We start from the raw sequence: 17,552 nt of genomic DNA, 5'->3' as shown, positions 1-17,552 counted from the left end.
GAATTTTACAAGTGCTGGATTTTTTAGCTTCTACAGCTGCAGCTGAGAGTTGCATCTTGAAATTCTATGCCAAGATTGTAGTTTTGTATCTCCATAGCAAAGGAGCTAATGAATGCTCATATGTCAGGGATCAGATAGGTGTGAAATGTAATTTGCATAAAACCAGATTATTTTCCTTGAATTATAATGGACAAGTAAAATTGGCCACTAGCAGTATAAATTTTTTTTAGAAAAAACACAAAAAGGTGAAGCAGATGAATTTGCTTAGAGCCTGACTCCAGATATCTTTTCCATTTTTACTGTTTCCTGTTTGTTTGATTTCTAGGCTTACAATTGAATTTGAAGTCCGAACAACAGCTGATTCTGGCTTGCTGTTTTATATGGCCCGCATCAACCACGCTGATTTTGCTACAGTTCAGATAAAGAATGGTCTGCCTTACTTCAGTTATGATCTGGGGAGTGGAAACACCAGCACAATGATTTCCAACAAAATAAATGATGGCCAATGGCACCAGGTATAATAGTGTCTAATTCTAAATTATTCTTTGCAATGATAAGAGTGAACTTTGTTTTGCCTTGAGATATTTGCAAAATGTAGTCAACACAAGCCAAACTTTACAACTAGTATTGTCTGGGGAAAAAAGAAAATAATCTAGCAAAAAATTTTGTCAGATGCACTGGTACAGAGAAATTTATCCTTCAGGAAACACATATTTCTGAACATATTTAAAATATGTGCCATGTAGTAAGGAACTACAGAAAATGTTCCTTCTTGCTTAATAGGGCTCATGTGAGTATCAGCTCATGATGATGGAATACATCATTAAAACCAGTTTTTTCTACATTAATAATGTCATTGTTAAGGCAGATTGCTGAGAACAAAGAAAAGAAAAAAAAAGAAAGAAGTAACATGTAAGTAAACCTTCCCTGGATTATTAATTCAGTAGGGAATAAATATGATATTCATGAATTTATTTGGCAGCAACTTCTGTGACTTTATGAGGGAGCATTATATGCAATGCCTGTGGCACTTGGATGCTAAGAGAAGGAATGATATCACAGCTATGAAATGTAATATTTACTTGTCCAAGGACAACAGACACACAGTATATTCATTAGGTGACATGCTGGAAGGCACCATTCAAGACAGAGAAGCAAAGTATACATGTAACTGTGGGTTGAATTTATATGCTATAAGTTACATTGGATTTTGTACCGATATTTAGAAATTCAGCCTCCACATCTCATCCCAAATGACAAAAAAATCTCATTACATTTTCTCTTACACTTTAATTGCCTCATTTCCACTCTGTTCTCCAGGAATTTTATTTTCACGGGGTTTTTAGTCATGAACTTTTTGATAATAGCAACTCCTCCTAAACCAAGGTATTTCATAAAGGGAAAAAATGAAGTTGTAGTAATCATTTATCTCTTTCATATAATGCCTGGAAGCACTGGCAGCAGACCAAGGCCCCATTCTGCTACTCCCTCTGTAGATACAGAAGAGATGCTTTTGCTTCTTTAGCCATTTTCTCTTTATTCTAAGAGAACTAAGTGGAGCATATATTTCTTAATGGAAGATTGTGTTCTTTGGGCATACAGCTTGACACTCCACAAGAGACGGCTCCTTTTTGCAGATCCTGTTTCTGTAGCAGAGAGTGGAAACAAAGTCACAGTTCCCAAAAAGAAAAAAAAAATTTGAGGAGGGAAGGCAATGCTTTTAGGAAAAGGCCACAGTCTTTGTGTCTGATGAAGCATGGGCTTCTCCTTAAAATAATCCTTTAGTGACAACCTTTTGTCCATTTGGAATGATTTAGGTTAAAAACATTTCCATCAGTCCTACAGAAGCCACTTGGTGCTGCTGCTACCCTGCTCTCTGTTTAGGTCCTCTGAGGGAATGTCTGTTCCCAGTTCGGTCTCACCCACCTAATCCTCCTTCTGCCCAAGGTGTAGTTATCCATCTCAAATTTACAGTTGCCTGTAAATACCAAGTTCAGGCCCTCACCTACAGGCCATCCTTGTCAGTATTCAGTCATTCCCACTGCATGACAGATATGCTGCCACACTGGAGCAGAAGCAGCCATGCTTAAAGAAGAGGCAAAAAATTATGTTTGTCTCTCTTTACTATTCTGGTGAGCCAACTACTACATTGTTTAGGAATCTGCTAACATGCATGATGCATTTTGCATATATTCTTTTTTTATGCAGAACCATTATTATACTGAGTTGTAGAAATTTCAATATAAACTTTTAGAAAGACATTGGCCTAGAATTTTCTCAGCTCTTGAGCAACTGCACTCCCTCCATGCAATTCACAGTCCATTTGTCTGAATAGAAGCCATAATACCAACAGAACATAGTTGGTATTGTATTTACTTTAGCATGAACTATGATCTGAGGCATGTCCAAGCTAGTGGAATCATAAACTCAGTATTTTCTGCAAACATGTGCTGCTATAAAGATTTGCAACCAGTGCCATAACATTCAGCATTTATTCTGAAGTACTTATCTATTCTCAGTACTTAAAATTGCTGTCTGCTTCCAGGAAAAAAAATACTGTGCTATGCCTGTTATAACATAACAATGAAGCATTTTAAAGGCATCTCAAGTCTATTCAGTAATTACAGTAAATCATTTTCATGATGCCTCCTGACCCAGATGCAAGTAAAACACAGTCAGATGTTGGCACAAAACCTTGCTCAGGAACTTTGTTCTATAAATATTATCCATAGCTGCTGCTGTGGTTTTTCTGTAACCACTCTTACTACTTTCTTGTGTATTGTTATATATTTTGGACGGTAACAGTAGTTACAATCTGAAAGTGCTTGGTTGTAATTCCTATAATTACAGGAATTGTAATTGGTTGTGATATCTGTAATTGTACCACATTTTTGTGTCTTTCTAGATAAAAGTAAGTCGAGTGAAGCAAGAAGGAAACCTCATAGTAGATGGTGTTTCTAACGGGACTGTGAGCCCCAAGAAGGCCGATATATTGGATGTTGTAGGAATGCTCTATGTGGGGGGATTGCCCATTAACTACACAACCAGGAGAATTGGTCCGGTAAGCAAATTTGTTTAAGTTATCTCACATGCTTTAAGTATGTCCTGATTGGTGCAAATGTCTTCCCAGATTTGTTCTGTCTTGCTTTTCCCTCGGACTGCTCAAGGATATGGAGTAAATGGACCTTAGTGGAGATGAACAACATTCTGTCAGTGGAATGATCTGACTCAGAATCCAATTAATGCAGAAACAAAAAAAAAAAATGAAATAGCAGAGTTATTTACTGTTTTGGAAAAGCAGTAAAGAAAGAAAAAGAAAGCTCCATACACTTGTATCCACTTGGATCACTGCATAGCTAGTGTATAGGTTCCTGAGTACCACTTGCCCTTTCTCTTGGCTGTAATTAAGCTAGCAGCAAATGCTAAGAAACAGTGAAAGGATCTCCTACAAGGAACAGCAGAAGCCAAAATTACCCTGGAGAAAGTACCCAGTATACTGCTGCTTACTCTAATAATCACTTTTGTGTTGCTATTACTAAAAGAGGAGAGAGTGTGTTCTGAAGGAAGGCCATGCAAATTCTTTTGTCCTCTTTCTGTTTCCAAATTAAATGTGCGTATATAATTTATCACTGTTTTAGTTCAAATGCCCAGCTTCCATGCTAACTTGGAAGATGACAGAGAGCCCAGGGAAATAAATATAATTTTGTCCTAAATTTTTTAGTGTTAACTAGGAACATTGTATTCTGTCACCCAGACCATTTACTGCATCTGTCTGCATGACTCCATGCCAGTCATCTCTCTGATGCCCTTCCAACCTCCCAAGATACACCAGTATCAGAATGGGAGAAAAACCTCTTCCATGCTTTCTTTTGCTCTCTGTGAAGATGGTTCTTTCAAAGCAGAAGCCAGAACCTGAATGAATTTAATTACTGTAAAGAATAAATTCGGCATCTAGCATGGCACAATTCAGACACACAAAAAATGGAATGTCAGTAGGAACTATGTCGGGGTTCATCCTTGGTAGGTACAGAGAATCCATGAAGAACAGTCAGAGCACAAAACTGGTAAGGAAACAAAACAGTCTCCCAAAGAAGCTGCACATGAGTAAATACAATTATACCAAGATGTTTAGGGAATGGAAAATACCATTTTCCAATGTCCAATACCATTATGGACAGGCAAGAGTTCCCTTCTTTCAGTGGACAAAATAAATACAGAAAAGGAATTCCTAGATCCTTCTTAAGTCCGTGTATTGACTCTTGCATAGGGAATGAAGGGGATGAGTAACTACTCTACATATTAGAGTTGTATTCCATAAAGAAAACTGACCTGTAAGATCATGTTTTTTAGTAAATAATTGATTGTGCAGAGAGCCCAAATTGAGGCAAATCTAAATCATTAGGATTTACCAAGCCAGATCTGAGGCACTGAAAACCAAAGGCAATTCTTTACCCACAACATATAATTCCTAGTAGTATCAATTTATGCTCTTTGAAATATATCTGCAATTTACACATACTAATCTAAGGAGAAGGATCATACTGTGTCCTTACCTATTGCTATTTGCCAGAGGTAATGGAGGGAACCTTTGCAGGTAAATGGTTCAGTCTGGCAAAAACAGTCATGTTAGGTCCTGACAGTCTTATTTTATTTGAAGTCATAGCTTCATTTAAATCCTAGTGCTTTGGGATTTAAATGAAGCTGTGACTTCAAATGTGTAAAAAACAATGCTTGCCTTCCAGTCATGCTCAGTAAAATACACTGCTATGCATAAGACTGTTGGGTTGCAGCTTCATGTAGAGGCTCTGAAGCAAACCAATTTGAAAGGATGTGTTACCTTAGGGCTTTCTTCTGTACACACAGTCCTTTTAGACAGTAGTCTATTATGTAACCATGGTGGGTTGGCTTCCTTTTCAGTGTAGAAGACTAATACCCACCTGTTGAGCTTCAGCAGATGTCACATTTTGAGCACTCAAAATTCTGCTTTCAGAAAAAGAGGTCCTATTACTGTTCCCATGCTAAAGTATAACCAGATTTGCTTTTCCATAGGGAAGAGAAAATTGTAAAGTTAGAGAATGTTATCAAATCATCAACAAATTTTGCATTTCTGTGATTTATTCTTGCAGTGAAGGTTTGTTTTGTTTTCTGGCATTTCTCTTTTTTGATAGCAAGACTTTTTGATCTGGAGATGACTTACTTAGAAATTACAAAAAGGACTACTTATGAAAAATCTGACAGAAAGCATTGTTCAGCTCAGAACTGAACTTATTCACTGGTATTGCTCAAGTTCTCATGAAAATATTGTACAGGTGTATTTAGCTGTAATAAGCTGTATAATTTCACAATACATACAGCTTTGATTTACAAGAAAATAAATTCTTGGAAATTCTTTCCAATTACAGGTCAGAATGTTGTTAGAGGGGGTAGTGGGCAGAGTCAGGACTTCTCTCTGCAGGTGTGCCTTTGTCCTTTTTGTATTTGTATGTATTTCTAGGCTCAATTTTATACACTGATGTTTATTTTCCTCCTTTCTACTGCACTGCTTATGAATATATCCTCTTTTTCTTCCTCCAAGTACATGATATATCATTTTCCTCTGTCTCACTGGTATCAAGGATAGATTTTCCTAACTCTTTAAGTCAAAGATCAAAGCCTCTGTCTGAATCTGAGAACCAAAATGCAGCTTTTGCTGACCTTGGAGAGAAGAAGTGAGGGCGAGTTCTGGAGGAGATGCCAGTGGCTTTCAGAGGTCCCACTGGGATGCCCTGCTTACACCCAGAAAAACCCCTGCCCCAGGCAGATTCGTGGGTAATCAAACCACTGTTCTAAGTGTGCCTAGCACAGGAGCCAAGCTGGAGCTGCAGTTTGCTACCCTGCACAGGAGCCTCCATGGACATGAGCACATTCCCTGCCTCCACCTGCCTCTCTGGCCAGCTGAGTGGCCCTCATCACTGCAGTCATTAGACTATGTGCAGTCAATTATGTCAGCCCTCACACAGGGGCTTTGTTCATTTTAGTAGTGATGTTACCTAGTCAATTAAAAAGGCAAAGTATAGGCCATTAAACTCCTGCATTGCTGATGTAATTTGCTATGTTTCATTATGTGTCCTTTCCAGTAAGCTGAATAGATGTGACTCAGATCACATCCCTGAAAAGTAATGTAATTCATCTTCAGTATGATTAGGAATAGATTCCAATTACAATAAGATATTAAGGATTAGCCAGGTAAAATTCAACTTTTATTCAGCTCCATAAATCCAGCAGAGAAGCAGAGAAAGTGCACTCATTGATTGCATGCTTTAGGCTTGCTTCTCATAGTTTTACATTTTGTTTGAAATATCGACTGCAGGTCGTCCATAGCATTGATGGCTGCATCAGGAATTTTAAAATGACAGAATCACCTGTTGACCTGAATAATCCAACTTCCATCTTCAATGTTGGAAAATGCTTTGTCACTGCACAGAAAGGAACGTACTTTGATGGAACAGGCTTTGCCAAAACAGGTAATGAACAACAATTCTGGTGATAGTCAAAGAACAGAGAAAGGGGAGGTTCTGCTTTCAAAAACTCCCAGTGTTATCTAACTCCTGTTGGCTGGAGTCAAAGTGAGACCAGTACTTGAAACTCTTGCTGATCATTTTTAGTTATCCTGCCTGAGGAGAAACGATGTGACTTCCTAGGAAGGTCTTGCACTAAGCACAATTCCGTAAAAGTTATTTACAGGTTTCACATGAAATGGAGTGCATTAACAATGCCAAGTTAGTTACTTTGCCTTACACTCAGCAAAATTTGTGTGATGATTATTAGGAATAATGTATTAGATGCTTATATTCCTTTTATTGTGCTTCCCCTTTTCTCTCTAAGTTGGTGCATACAGAGTGGGAACAGATCTGCTCGTGGAATTTGAATTCCGTACAACACGAATGAACGGTGTTCTCCTAGGAGTCAGCAGCCAGAAAATGGATGGGCTTGGCATTGAATTAGTAGGTGGAAAAGTGAGTAGCAAAGCCATTTTGTTTCTTCAAATAATGCTTAGATAGCATTGGTAGTTTAAATGCAAGGTCACTATCCCAATCTCAAGATGTCTCAAGCAATAACAGGGCTCTCAAAGGAGAGCCACACTTGCAGCTTTCCATACATCTAGAGGACTTTACACTTTTAAAAGATAGTTTAAAAGATTCTGTAATACTTGAGTCTCCTAAAACTACAATCAGGTCTTAAATTAGTGACTACATAAGAAGTTTTGAGGAAAAGCTTTGTCATTAATAATGCTGGTTTCTCTTGGATATCTTTTGATTCACAGTCTGGAAAACCAGTCATTATTCTGTCACTATAAAGACTTTAGAGGGGTGTAAAACACCCTAAAACTAAGACAAAAAAAAAAGAGAAAATGACAACCTAGACAGCAATTTTGCATATTTCCACCTGTGTTAACTCAGTGATAGAACCCAGATCCCAGAGGGACAGCAATCCACATAGTCTTTGGTGTGTACAGTCAAACCATGTTGACTTAAAAAAACCAAACAAACTAACAGAAACAACTGAACTATTTTGAAAACTTGCTGATGCCCGTGCCAGTGCTTTCCAGGTGATGTTTCACGTTGACAATGGGGCAGGCCGATTCTCTGCTGTCTATGAGCCTGATGCACCAGGCAGTTTGTGTGATGGGCAGTGGCACAAGGTCCTTGCAAACAAGATCAAACACCGCTTGGAGCTGACTGTGGATGGCAGACAGGTGGAGACTGACAGCCCAAACAGGGCCTCGACCTCGGCAGACACAAATGACCCTCTCTTTGTTGGGGGCTATCCTGGTGAGCATGCAACACACAAATTGTGCTTTACTTAGGCTCCAATAATGCTGCCTTGGTAATGGCTTAAATGTAAGTAGGACTAGTATGCAAAAGATGATTGATAAGACAGGTTGAGTTTGTATCAGTTGGCATGGATGCTCATTTCTGCATTCAGCTGCATTTCAGAACAAGAAGTTCTGCAACAAGAGACTCTCACAGATACACCTGCCCCATTTCAAATGTAGGCCCTGTCACAGGGGATCAGGCAGATTTTCTGCCTTCTGCTGCTCACACACACACAGCCTCCCTCTAAAAACTTTCTGTTTAGCAATAGCATAATATTATGTTGCAGTAGTAACAGCATTTGGCATATTTAAATTTAACTTAGAAACAGCAAATTTTAACCAAAGAATGTGTATATGCCCTTGAGGGGGCAGGGTAGTGTATGTGTAAATCAGCCTGTAAGACCTAAAGAACTAAGAACAAGAGCATGCACAGAGAGGTAAGAAGACCATCTCTTTCTAATTAATGCCTTTGCTTGTGGTCTACTGGGTTTTAAAGGAAAAAACTCCATAATCTACATTTGCTAATCAGTATTCTGGAAGCCCTCAAGAGAACTTGTTTTATGCAGAGGTAATTGAACAGTATCGAGAATTGGGCTGAGGTCTGTAGCTGGCTTCATCTTCCACTAAGCTGATAATGGATGCTAGTATTCATCTCTTCATAGGCAGTGAATAAATTCTCTAACAGCAGTTTACTTTCTGAAATTACAGTTAATATGTTTGCAAAGTACCAGTTTTGTTGCATTTGTAATAAATATTCCCTCTAGCTTGCAAACCAAAACAAAAAAGCAAAGTATATTTGCAGTATGTGTCTGTTCCAGTGTGTACTGAGGTCATACTGAGGTCAATGGCAAGACACCTCTGAGTTAGTTAATTCCTAAATTATTTTCTGGAAGTTGTTTTTTCACCCATTCTAATGTGTGATACAGTGCATCTAAAAAGCCTTCTCTCTCAAGCTTTGGAATATTTGAAAAATTTTCCTTGGTACTGACATATGAGAATTGAACTTTAGTCACAATGACTATCAATAAAGACCAACAACACTGTGCCAGAGGGAAAACAGCTTTGTGGCAGCCTTTTTATAACAAAACAAGATCCTAGCCTAGGAGCCAGCACTGAAGAAACAGTGCAGATGGAGTTACTATCTCGCTCTGGACTGCATGTCCAGAGGAGAGACACAAATCACAGTGACACTGCTATCTGTACAAAACAAACCTACATTTACCTCATGTTGAGGGGATATTCGTGAGTTCAGCCACATGGCAAGTTATGAAATTATTTAATAAACCTACTGCATGTGTAAACACTTTTCTTTTGCTGCTTAGTCTGGCTCATCCAAGATTTGTTTTAACATTCCCAATACCTAGACAGCCACATCACAAATTTGAAGCACAGTACCATGGGATTTTGTAAAATTAGTATTTGTATTATCCAGTCCCCTTGAAGCTGCATAAATAGAGAAAAACAGTTGTAAATCAGCTAGAATTAACTGATGGAGAATTTTCTATGTAGTGAAAATCTTCACCACCATAGTGTGGTCAAGAATAGAGATTCCTGGGTACCCAGAAAAGCTAGCATTCATCTGCTGGTATCACTCTTCCCCATGCAAGGAGAGACAGATGGATTCAGTCATCTTATCCTCTGTGAAACAAAATAATGCTGTGGCCAGACAGTCTCTACAAGTGTAAAGTTACTTCGTCAACTCACTTGGAAGAACACTGAGAAACAAGTTGAGCCACAAATTTCAAACAGTTGAGAGAAATATTTCCAGCTTCCCAATCAAACCACCCTCACTTCCATCCCCCCCTTCATTAGTGGAAAAGATACACTCCAACTCCTGGTTTTACTATCAACAAGGGAAAAAAAGAATACTTGAAAACTATCAAAACCAGTCTATAAATGACATCTGAAATCCATCCTGAGGAACTGGCTTCTTTGTGATATTAGGACTGAGAATTGCATCCATTTTGGCATATTTTTCCCCTCTATTATTCTGTGGATAAACAGCTTGAGAAGTTGAATATCTGCAGAGCATCATATATGTATTGTACACCATTCATAGGTGTCAAGCTGCATACATGGGTTACTATGGCAGTTTATATGTGTTCAGATCCTGCCACTTTCATAGTAGGATAGAAAAAGAAAAGAAGTCTGGATTGCTATCTAACATAAGCATTCATCACATTTTCTCATAATGTTTGTAATTTTTTAATAATGAATATATGCAGGAAATAAAACATTCATATATTGCTGGGGGCATCTCTTCTCATGCAAGAAAGACACTCAAAGAACAAAATTAAGTATCAACTCTAACATAATTCCTTTCTAATTTTTTTCCCTCCTTCAGATGGTGTGACCCAGTTTGGGCTGACGACTAATAGCCGTTTTAAAGGATGTATTCGATTTCTAAAGCTCACCAAGGGTACTGCAAAACCTCAAGAGATTAACTTTAGCAAAGCTTTGGAGCTGAAGGGTGTCCAGCCACTGTCGTGCCCTGCAGACTGATGGTCACTCAGTCAGTATGGGTCTGTTTATATAAGCACCTCAGATTACAAAAAAAAAAAATAAATCTATATCTACATTGCATTAATAATAAAATGTCTTTGTGCAAGTATTCGAGTAGTGTTTGTGGTATATTCCAGTGGCTCTTTCAGTGTATCTCCCAGGAATGCATGAACTATTCACTTCCCCCCATCTTCATTAAGAGAGCAACACAGTAATTTTTATCTATCTCTTTCCTTATAGCTTGAAATGGAAATGTTTCATCTTTCTTGTGATGAGTGAAACCATATATTATGCAGGTTGTTCTTTTTCTATGGAACACAGGATCACAAAATATCTCAAGCTGAAAGGGAAGCATAAGGATCACCAAGTCCAACTCTCTGAAATGCTCACTAAATGCTTTTGGTGAGGTAGATCTCTAAACTTGTATTCCTTTACAAGTCTAAATACAATGCACTTGTGGGCATGCACAACCTTATCCTTCATTAGCATATTAACTTGCTTCAAAAAATTATGCTTTGGTCACACCCAAGAGCTTTTATTAAATCTTTCTGATCATAGTATTTCCCATGAAGTTTCACTGAGAAATTAAATGTGGTCTATATGGCTGCTGCCATGCTATAGCTGTGGAACCAAGTGCAAGAAGGAAAATGTTGGTGCTTAATTTATTTGGGATTATTGATGAAAATATGCTGCACCTAAAATCCCTGCTATATCACTTGAACAGCATTGAATTTTAACAGAGGTTGCATTTTTTGGTGTTGGGACATAGAGTCTCTAATCAAGGGAGTAGAACTGGGTTCTATTACTTACCCTGAAATACAGTTTTAAATGATTCTTAAATAAAGTTTGGCATTGCTGCTCTCTCCCACATGATACTGAAGTTACACATAGCAAAAAATCACAAACCAGTTTTTTGAAGGAAGATGAAATCTTGACACTTGGAGCAGAAAAGGGGGTGAAGCAAGAACATTCCAGAGATTATTAGTGCAACACCTACTACTGATCTCTGCTCTTATCTATTAATGAAATTCTTGCCATATAAGCAGGTTCCAAAGTTCAACTCTGCTGCTTCTGCCTGATGTTGTCAGTTTGTAAGAAATACTGAATGCAGAAGCCACCCCAAATCTTCCTTAAATAAAATTTATAATGCTATGTGGATAGCAGTTTAACTATAGATGGAGAGAAGAAAGTTGCTTCCTAGATTCTCACTAAAATGGCAAATCCTAGCATTTTAGGATTTTCCTCATGCCTTGTATGTTTTAGAGGGCTGTGAAATCTTCACTGAAGTGTGGGTTATGTTTTCTGTGGATTGTTTCAAGTTGTTAAACTGTAGTATGGCAAAGGTTGTGATTGGACCTTCAGAGCAGCTGCTGTAGGAACGTAAAAACCTACCTATGCAAAATAAAAAACAACATAAAAACCCCTGGCAGTAAGGTAGCACAACCATGCAGTTAAATGAAAAAGGGAAAAAGGTTGTTAAAATTATTTTCCCACAAAGAGCCTTGAATACACATTTTCAGAAATTTTGATGTTACTGAAAAAGGCAGCTGCAAAATTGTGCGTAGGCTAGCTGCAAATTTGTGCTTGCCAGTGAGCACTCCTTCCAGGAGTGCTTTGTATTTTACAAAAGGCCTTTTTGGCATACAATGTTTCTTTAAACTGCCATGGGAGAAAAAAAAAAAAACCAACAAAACCTTTACACTGGGAAAATGCATTAAAGGGATGGTAATAAATATGTATATTGGCACTTTAACGGGGAGTCTACATCAATCAGGTACACCTGAAGAAAAAAACATCTAACTCCTATGAAGTCTTGTAGTAATTGCCTTCAGCAAGTATTCTAGTTTTAGTTGCAACTGGCCTTTAATGTTAAGGAACAGTTAATGGCTGCTCAGTGTTCAAAGTGCTAAGAATTAGTAAAGCATGCATTTGTCTCTGAAAAAGCCTAATTATTGGACATGTACTGTCTTCAACTTCTACATGGTTGTGCTTCTAACAAGCACACTGTAAAATATTCATGTGTTTTTGTGTTATTTTTTATGCCTCGTGTATTTACCTATTCTCATGCCAATAATATTTCAGGGTAGTTTGAGCAGCTCAAGAAAAGCAGGCCATAATACTTCAAACACAGTTTTGTATTTCAAAAAGTCTAAAAAATATAAACAAAGGAAGCCCCAAGACAATGTTATTGTTATGGATGTCTCACAACACACAACAGCCAATTGTTGGCCCACTACACTACCCAGGCACATTTCCTAGCCTCTAGAGGCAATTCAACATGTTCAATTCTTTTTTAACCCAAACATGCTTGCAAAGGTTTTGGAGTTAGTTTTGGGGTTTTTTTTTTGAGGGCAGACTTGAAGACACAAGGGAAATTTGAACAACTGAGCCTAGAGCTCCATGAGTTAAGCCATGCCCAGCCTCAGAGGCAGGAAATTGCCACTGCCCTGCTCAGTGCTGCATCAGCAATGGTCTTTCACATAAATATGTCTTTGCCTTGAAAACAATTACTGGAGTTCCTATATAAAAGAAGTGGAACGGGAAAAAAGAAAAAGAGAGGCCTTTATGTTCTTAGCTCTGTTGAATTATTTCTTTCTTGCGTGACCTTCCAGGAATGTGTGGGACACAGCAGAAACAATGAAACAATGCACGTTATTACATTTCTTGAACTTTCAAGTGGAAAAAAATCAACATCTGCTGTCCTCTGCCAGAGGAAATACACTCAGTAGGCTGAAACAACAGCTACTTCAGCAAATAAGCTAAAAGGAAACAGAAAAACCTGACTAATTTGTTTTCATAGATCAGTGAGTGGATGCACCAAGTACTGTCAGTAAAGTTTCTGCCTTTGAAGATTCAGCAGAGCATCTGGGAATGATCCCAGCTCCCTGTTACTCCCTTTTGCCATACAAGAGATTAATAGATTGTCAGATTCCAGAGAAAGATTAAAATTGCCTGAAACCAGCAGGTTGTGAGCTTCAGAGCCATATGCAGCTGCTGGAGATTATGCCACTGCTAATTGTGCTGGGAACAATGCAATACCTTTCCAATTCAAAACTGCAAACTTTTAATACATATTTACAAGCCACAAGTATTTAAAACCTTATTTTGGTGGATATTTTGCATACAGATGTTTTTACTGCCATTTTTCCCCCCTCAGACTTTAAATACTCTGCTGCTAAACTTCAAAACAAAAAACTCACATCCAGGTGTTTTTAGATTGTTTTAAAATTGATCTTGTTGAGTGTCGTCACTTTTAGACATTTATGACAGACAGTTACTCTGAACAAGACAAATCCCTCATCATTTAGGCCAACTGCTACGTTCAAAAAGGTTGTGTTTTCAATTTTAAATGCAAGTAGTTCTCAAACTCTTTGCAAAGAATAATTTCCTTTTTCATTCTATTCAATCACACTTTCAGCTCTTTATAGAAGCTTCTAAAGAGAATATGTTTCTGGCTTAGTATTTTTCTTTAGAATGCACAAGAAAAACTTAAAATGCCAAAAAACCCAAACCATTTCTCCCATCTCTCTTTTATCACAGAAATGACCAGGAATGTTTGTTCTAGACCTTCCCTTGTTCAGCTTCTAGGCAGTCTGAGATACCTACTGAAAGGGTTTCTCAGTACATGCAAGCAAAATTTTTCATTGGCTTGTTTCTGATCAACAAGAAAAGTGTACTCCATACCCTTCATAAGAACACATTCATTGAAGGACCACCAAAAGTTCCCAATCCCCACATACACACCAGTTTTTAAACTTTTAAGAAGACCTCGCAGTTTTAGCTAAGATTTTATGAAAGCAAATAAAACTCTTCTGAAAATATCCTCAATGGTTTTTTGACCTTTTTTTCTTCTTTTTATCATCTGCATTTCCTAATAACAAAAGTCTATCAGTTCTTCAGTCGACCATCAAGTCTGAGAGTATATACATGGGCTGAAGTTCTGCTGCAAATATGTAGAAAGGATTATCATTTTTACCATTTCATGTTTCATACCTGGACACAAAACCATAGAGAACTTTCTTGAAAATAATTTCTTAAATACACTGCTAATGTACCATGTCATGAAATTGAAACAAAACCCCAAATTATTCAGGTTATATATTTCTATGATGTTATTCTTCATACTCAAGAGTACAAATAATTTCTTCAAAAAGTGCCAGATAATTCCAAATATGATCCATCTGTTTTAACTCAAAAAAAATTCCTTTCCTGTTCAAATTTAGTGGGCAACATAGCATAAAATGACAGCACTTCAGAAACTAAAATATCTAATTTAAGGAAAGAAAGAAAACCCTAGGGAAAAATCTCCAGCAGTCAGTGCTCTCATCCATGATTAATGCTCCCACAGGAACAACATCATTCTTTAGCCCAAATCTAACACCCATCTCCCAGTTTTCACTTGCCTATGGACTTGACTCTTCACTTATTTTGAAGAGAGCTGCACAAAACTCTCCTAATGCTAGAGTCCCCTCCTTTTACCCCACCTTTTTTTAAAAGTACATTTGAGTACAAAATTAAACTGATGCTTCCTGCCTGCCCAGCATTTATCTATCGCTCTGTAATGAGGATAGTAATGAAAGTAGGTGTCTAGAATTTCAAAGACTATTTTTTATGATATTCAGTATTACGAAAAATTCTGCAAGGCTGAATAATCTGCTGTGACATCTACCCTTTCAAACATAATTTATTTTGACAACTTTGGTTCTTCTAGTTGGCATGAGCAAGGAAGGATGACTGGCAGTTGAGGCCCTAGAGTAGCTACATTTCCTGTGGTTTTCTTCATTATGATTCTGCACTGCAATACAACATGAATTTGATTTAAACAGCCAAAGGCCTCACTCCTTCACTGACTTCCATGTCAACAGAATAGCTCTCTGGGAGATGAAAAACTGCCCATCTCTCTGAATTGAGGGAATGAAGCACTTAGGGTGACACGGACTCCTATGGCCCCAGAGGCAGAGGGTTAGGTGGAAAAAAACAGAGCCCTTTTCTCCACAACTTTGAACTATATGAAGTTAGAGTCATCTTAAGCACTGAAGTGTCTGGAGGCGTAGACTGGCCTAAGACAGCAGAGAATGATACCTCTACAGTTTCAGACCACTTGAAGATCCAGGAAATATGAAAATATTACAGGTTATTCTAGTATTTCTTATTTAGCACCTGTTCCAGCAACAGCTCTATTTTATTCCTTATTTAAAGATTCTGGGTTTATGCTACATTTGCTTAAGGGAAAGTCATTGCTCCTCTTATATTTTTTCTTGGCTTGTTCTATGTCTGTGTTGTGGACAATTATGTTGAGAGGGAAGTTAACCTTCAGCTGTAAAAAAATTTTGCTGCTTAGAAACAAATGATGTTGTGTCAAACTGTTACTGAGACACCCGTCTAGACTAGAGCTTCTACTTCAAATGACCAGAGAAAGCTACAGGCTGTCCTTCACTGTGTCTGCAAATGCCACCCCCAGAGCTCTTCTGGCCCACACTGCCCCAAAATCCAAATTATAAGCCTGATCCATCAACTGAACAGCAGGGCAGCATGGGCTGACTGCAGCAGCTACAAACAAGCAGCAAACTTCACTCACTGCAGAAGCTGCAGACAGGCCTGCTGCCACCCTGGGTGTTTTGTTTCACTTAATGTGACTGCTGAAACCTTTCTTCCCAATTAGACTTAGTAGCTCTGCTGCAATCCACTACAGCACCCAGCATTAGGGTTACTCTTGATTGAATACAGCAGAACCCCAGCTTAGGGAAAAACTTCCAGATGATGTAGGTAATATCAAACATTACTAGCTACTTTCCTTTTCAAAAAAAAAAAAAAAAAAAACAAACCCAAAAAAACTCCCACAAAGACCAAGGAAAAAACCCCCAACACCCAGACTCACTAAACCCAAGCTGCAAGAACAACCTCTTACATCTTTCTCACAGAGCTACAGCATTTAGAAAGTGAAAAATAAGCCACGCATGTGTATTCCCTTAAGCCCATTTCTTTCTGTAAATGGCTGCATTATTGCTACTATTCAGTCAATTTTGACAATCTGAACAAATTTCCCCATAAAGTAATAGAAGTTTAACAAAGGAGGTGAATTTGGCTTCAATAACTGATTAGATTGGTTGAGAATTCACTGACACTGAGGCAAGCAGGAAAATCTAATAACTTCTTGACTGCTCTCAAAAAACCGCTGCCTTGTGCAAAGTCTCAAGGTCAAAAGGGCCAGGGTGTTGTTCATACTCTACTGTATCTCCTTCAGGCCATGGACAGCTGGGCAGAAGAGTGAAATCCCCAGACAAAATCTACTTGCAACAGTGGGTTGCCCTAAATTATAAAACCCCGATTTCACCTGATCCTGCATCCAGCTGGTGCACATTAAAGGAAAAGATTACAACGTGCAAACACTGAAATCACATCTCCATACAAGAGCAGTATTCATGCAGCCAAAGGGACAGTAGTAAAATAAGCAGGTCAGGAATGTCACTACAGCAGGGCAGAGAAAAATGTTGCTACAGATAGGAGTAATTAATCTACAAATCTGCACCAGGGCCAGATACAAAATAGCTCACTGTGGTTTTCTTCTGGCTTTTTTCATGTAAATGAAAGAATGTAAAAAAACCCAAAAAAGTTCTACTCATTGTGTCTGTATACTTTTGACAGTTTACTCTCCTGAAGATTACAACTATTCAACAAGCAGTTAATGGTTCTAGGTCTAGGTAGGTTTTAAACAGTGTTTCTAAATTACTGTGGGCCAGAAAATTCAAGGTTGCTTCCTATGCTCTTGAGTTGCTTATTGGCCATCCTACAAAGAGAAAACAGAGAGGGAAAAAAACACCTATATCCAGACATTACACTTGAAAATACAAAGTAAAGACAGCAGTGTTGCTTTTTAGTTTAGTTAAAGAAGGATTAAGCAGTCACCACTGATGAAAATCCAACATACCCACGTTAAACCTGACAAGTAAGGCTCAAAGCAATACTGCAACCTCGATGTTCATCCATACCCTAGCTCTAAGGCCAAGTTTGTGAGGAGCTAATACATTCAGTGCAAGACTGAGGCAAACCTGGCCAGAGTGCACAAGCACACCGTTGTACACATTGTCCATAAGGTATCTGTTATTTTAAGCCTCCAAGCAATTTTATAAACTGAACTGCAGCAGGAGTGTGCTTTCAAACACCAGCTGGCAGTGGCATGTTGGGTTGTGAAGTC

The 17,552-nt window shown here is 38.2% G+C and overlaps 1 protein-coding gene across 1 annotated transcript in view; it reads left to right on the top strand.

Moving 5' to 3' along the window:
• Nucleotides 1-10,466, top strand: part of LAMA2 (laminin subunit alpha 2) — a 334,914-nt gene extending 324,448 nt beyond the window's left edge. The window contains exons 59-64 of the mRNA XM_054514228.1: nt 326-515; nt 2,906-3,061; nt 6,350-6,503; nt 6,865-6,995; nt 7,589-7,811; nt 10,200-10,466. Coding sequence (XP_054370203.1) covers nt 326-515; nt 2,906-3,061; nt 6,350-6,503; nt 6,865-6,995; nt 7,589-7,811; nt 10,200-10,357 — 1,012 coding nt within the window. The 3' untranslated portion in view covers nt 10,358-10,466. The remainder of the gene's footprint in view (nt 1-325; nt 516-2,905; nt 3,062-6,349; nt 6,504-6,864; nt 6,996-7,588; nt 7,812-10,199) is intronic.
• Nucleotides 10,467-17,552: the final 7,086 nt, after the last annotated feature.

The sequence above is a fragment of the Molothrus ater genome, chromosome 3 (genome assembly GCF_012460135.2).
Source record: "Molothrus ater isolate BHLD 08-10-18 breed brown headed cowbird chromosome 3, BPBGC_Mater_1.1, whole genome shotgun sequence".
Classification (NCBI taxonomy): domain Eukaryota; kingdom Metazoa; phylum Chordata; class Aves; order Passeriformes; family Icteridae; genus Molothrus; species Molothrus ater.
This window is presented reverse-complemented; position numbering and strand designations above follow the sequence as displayed.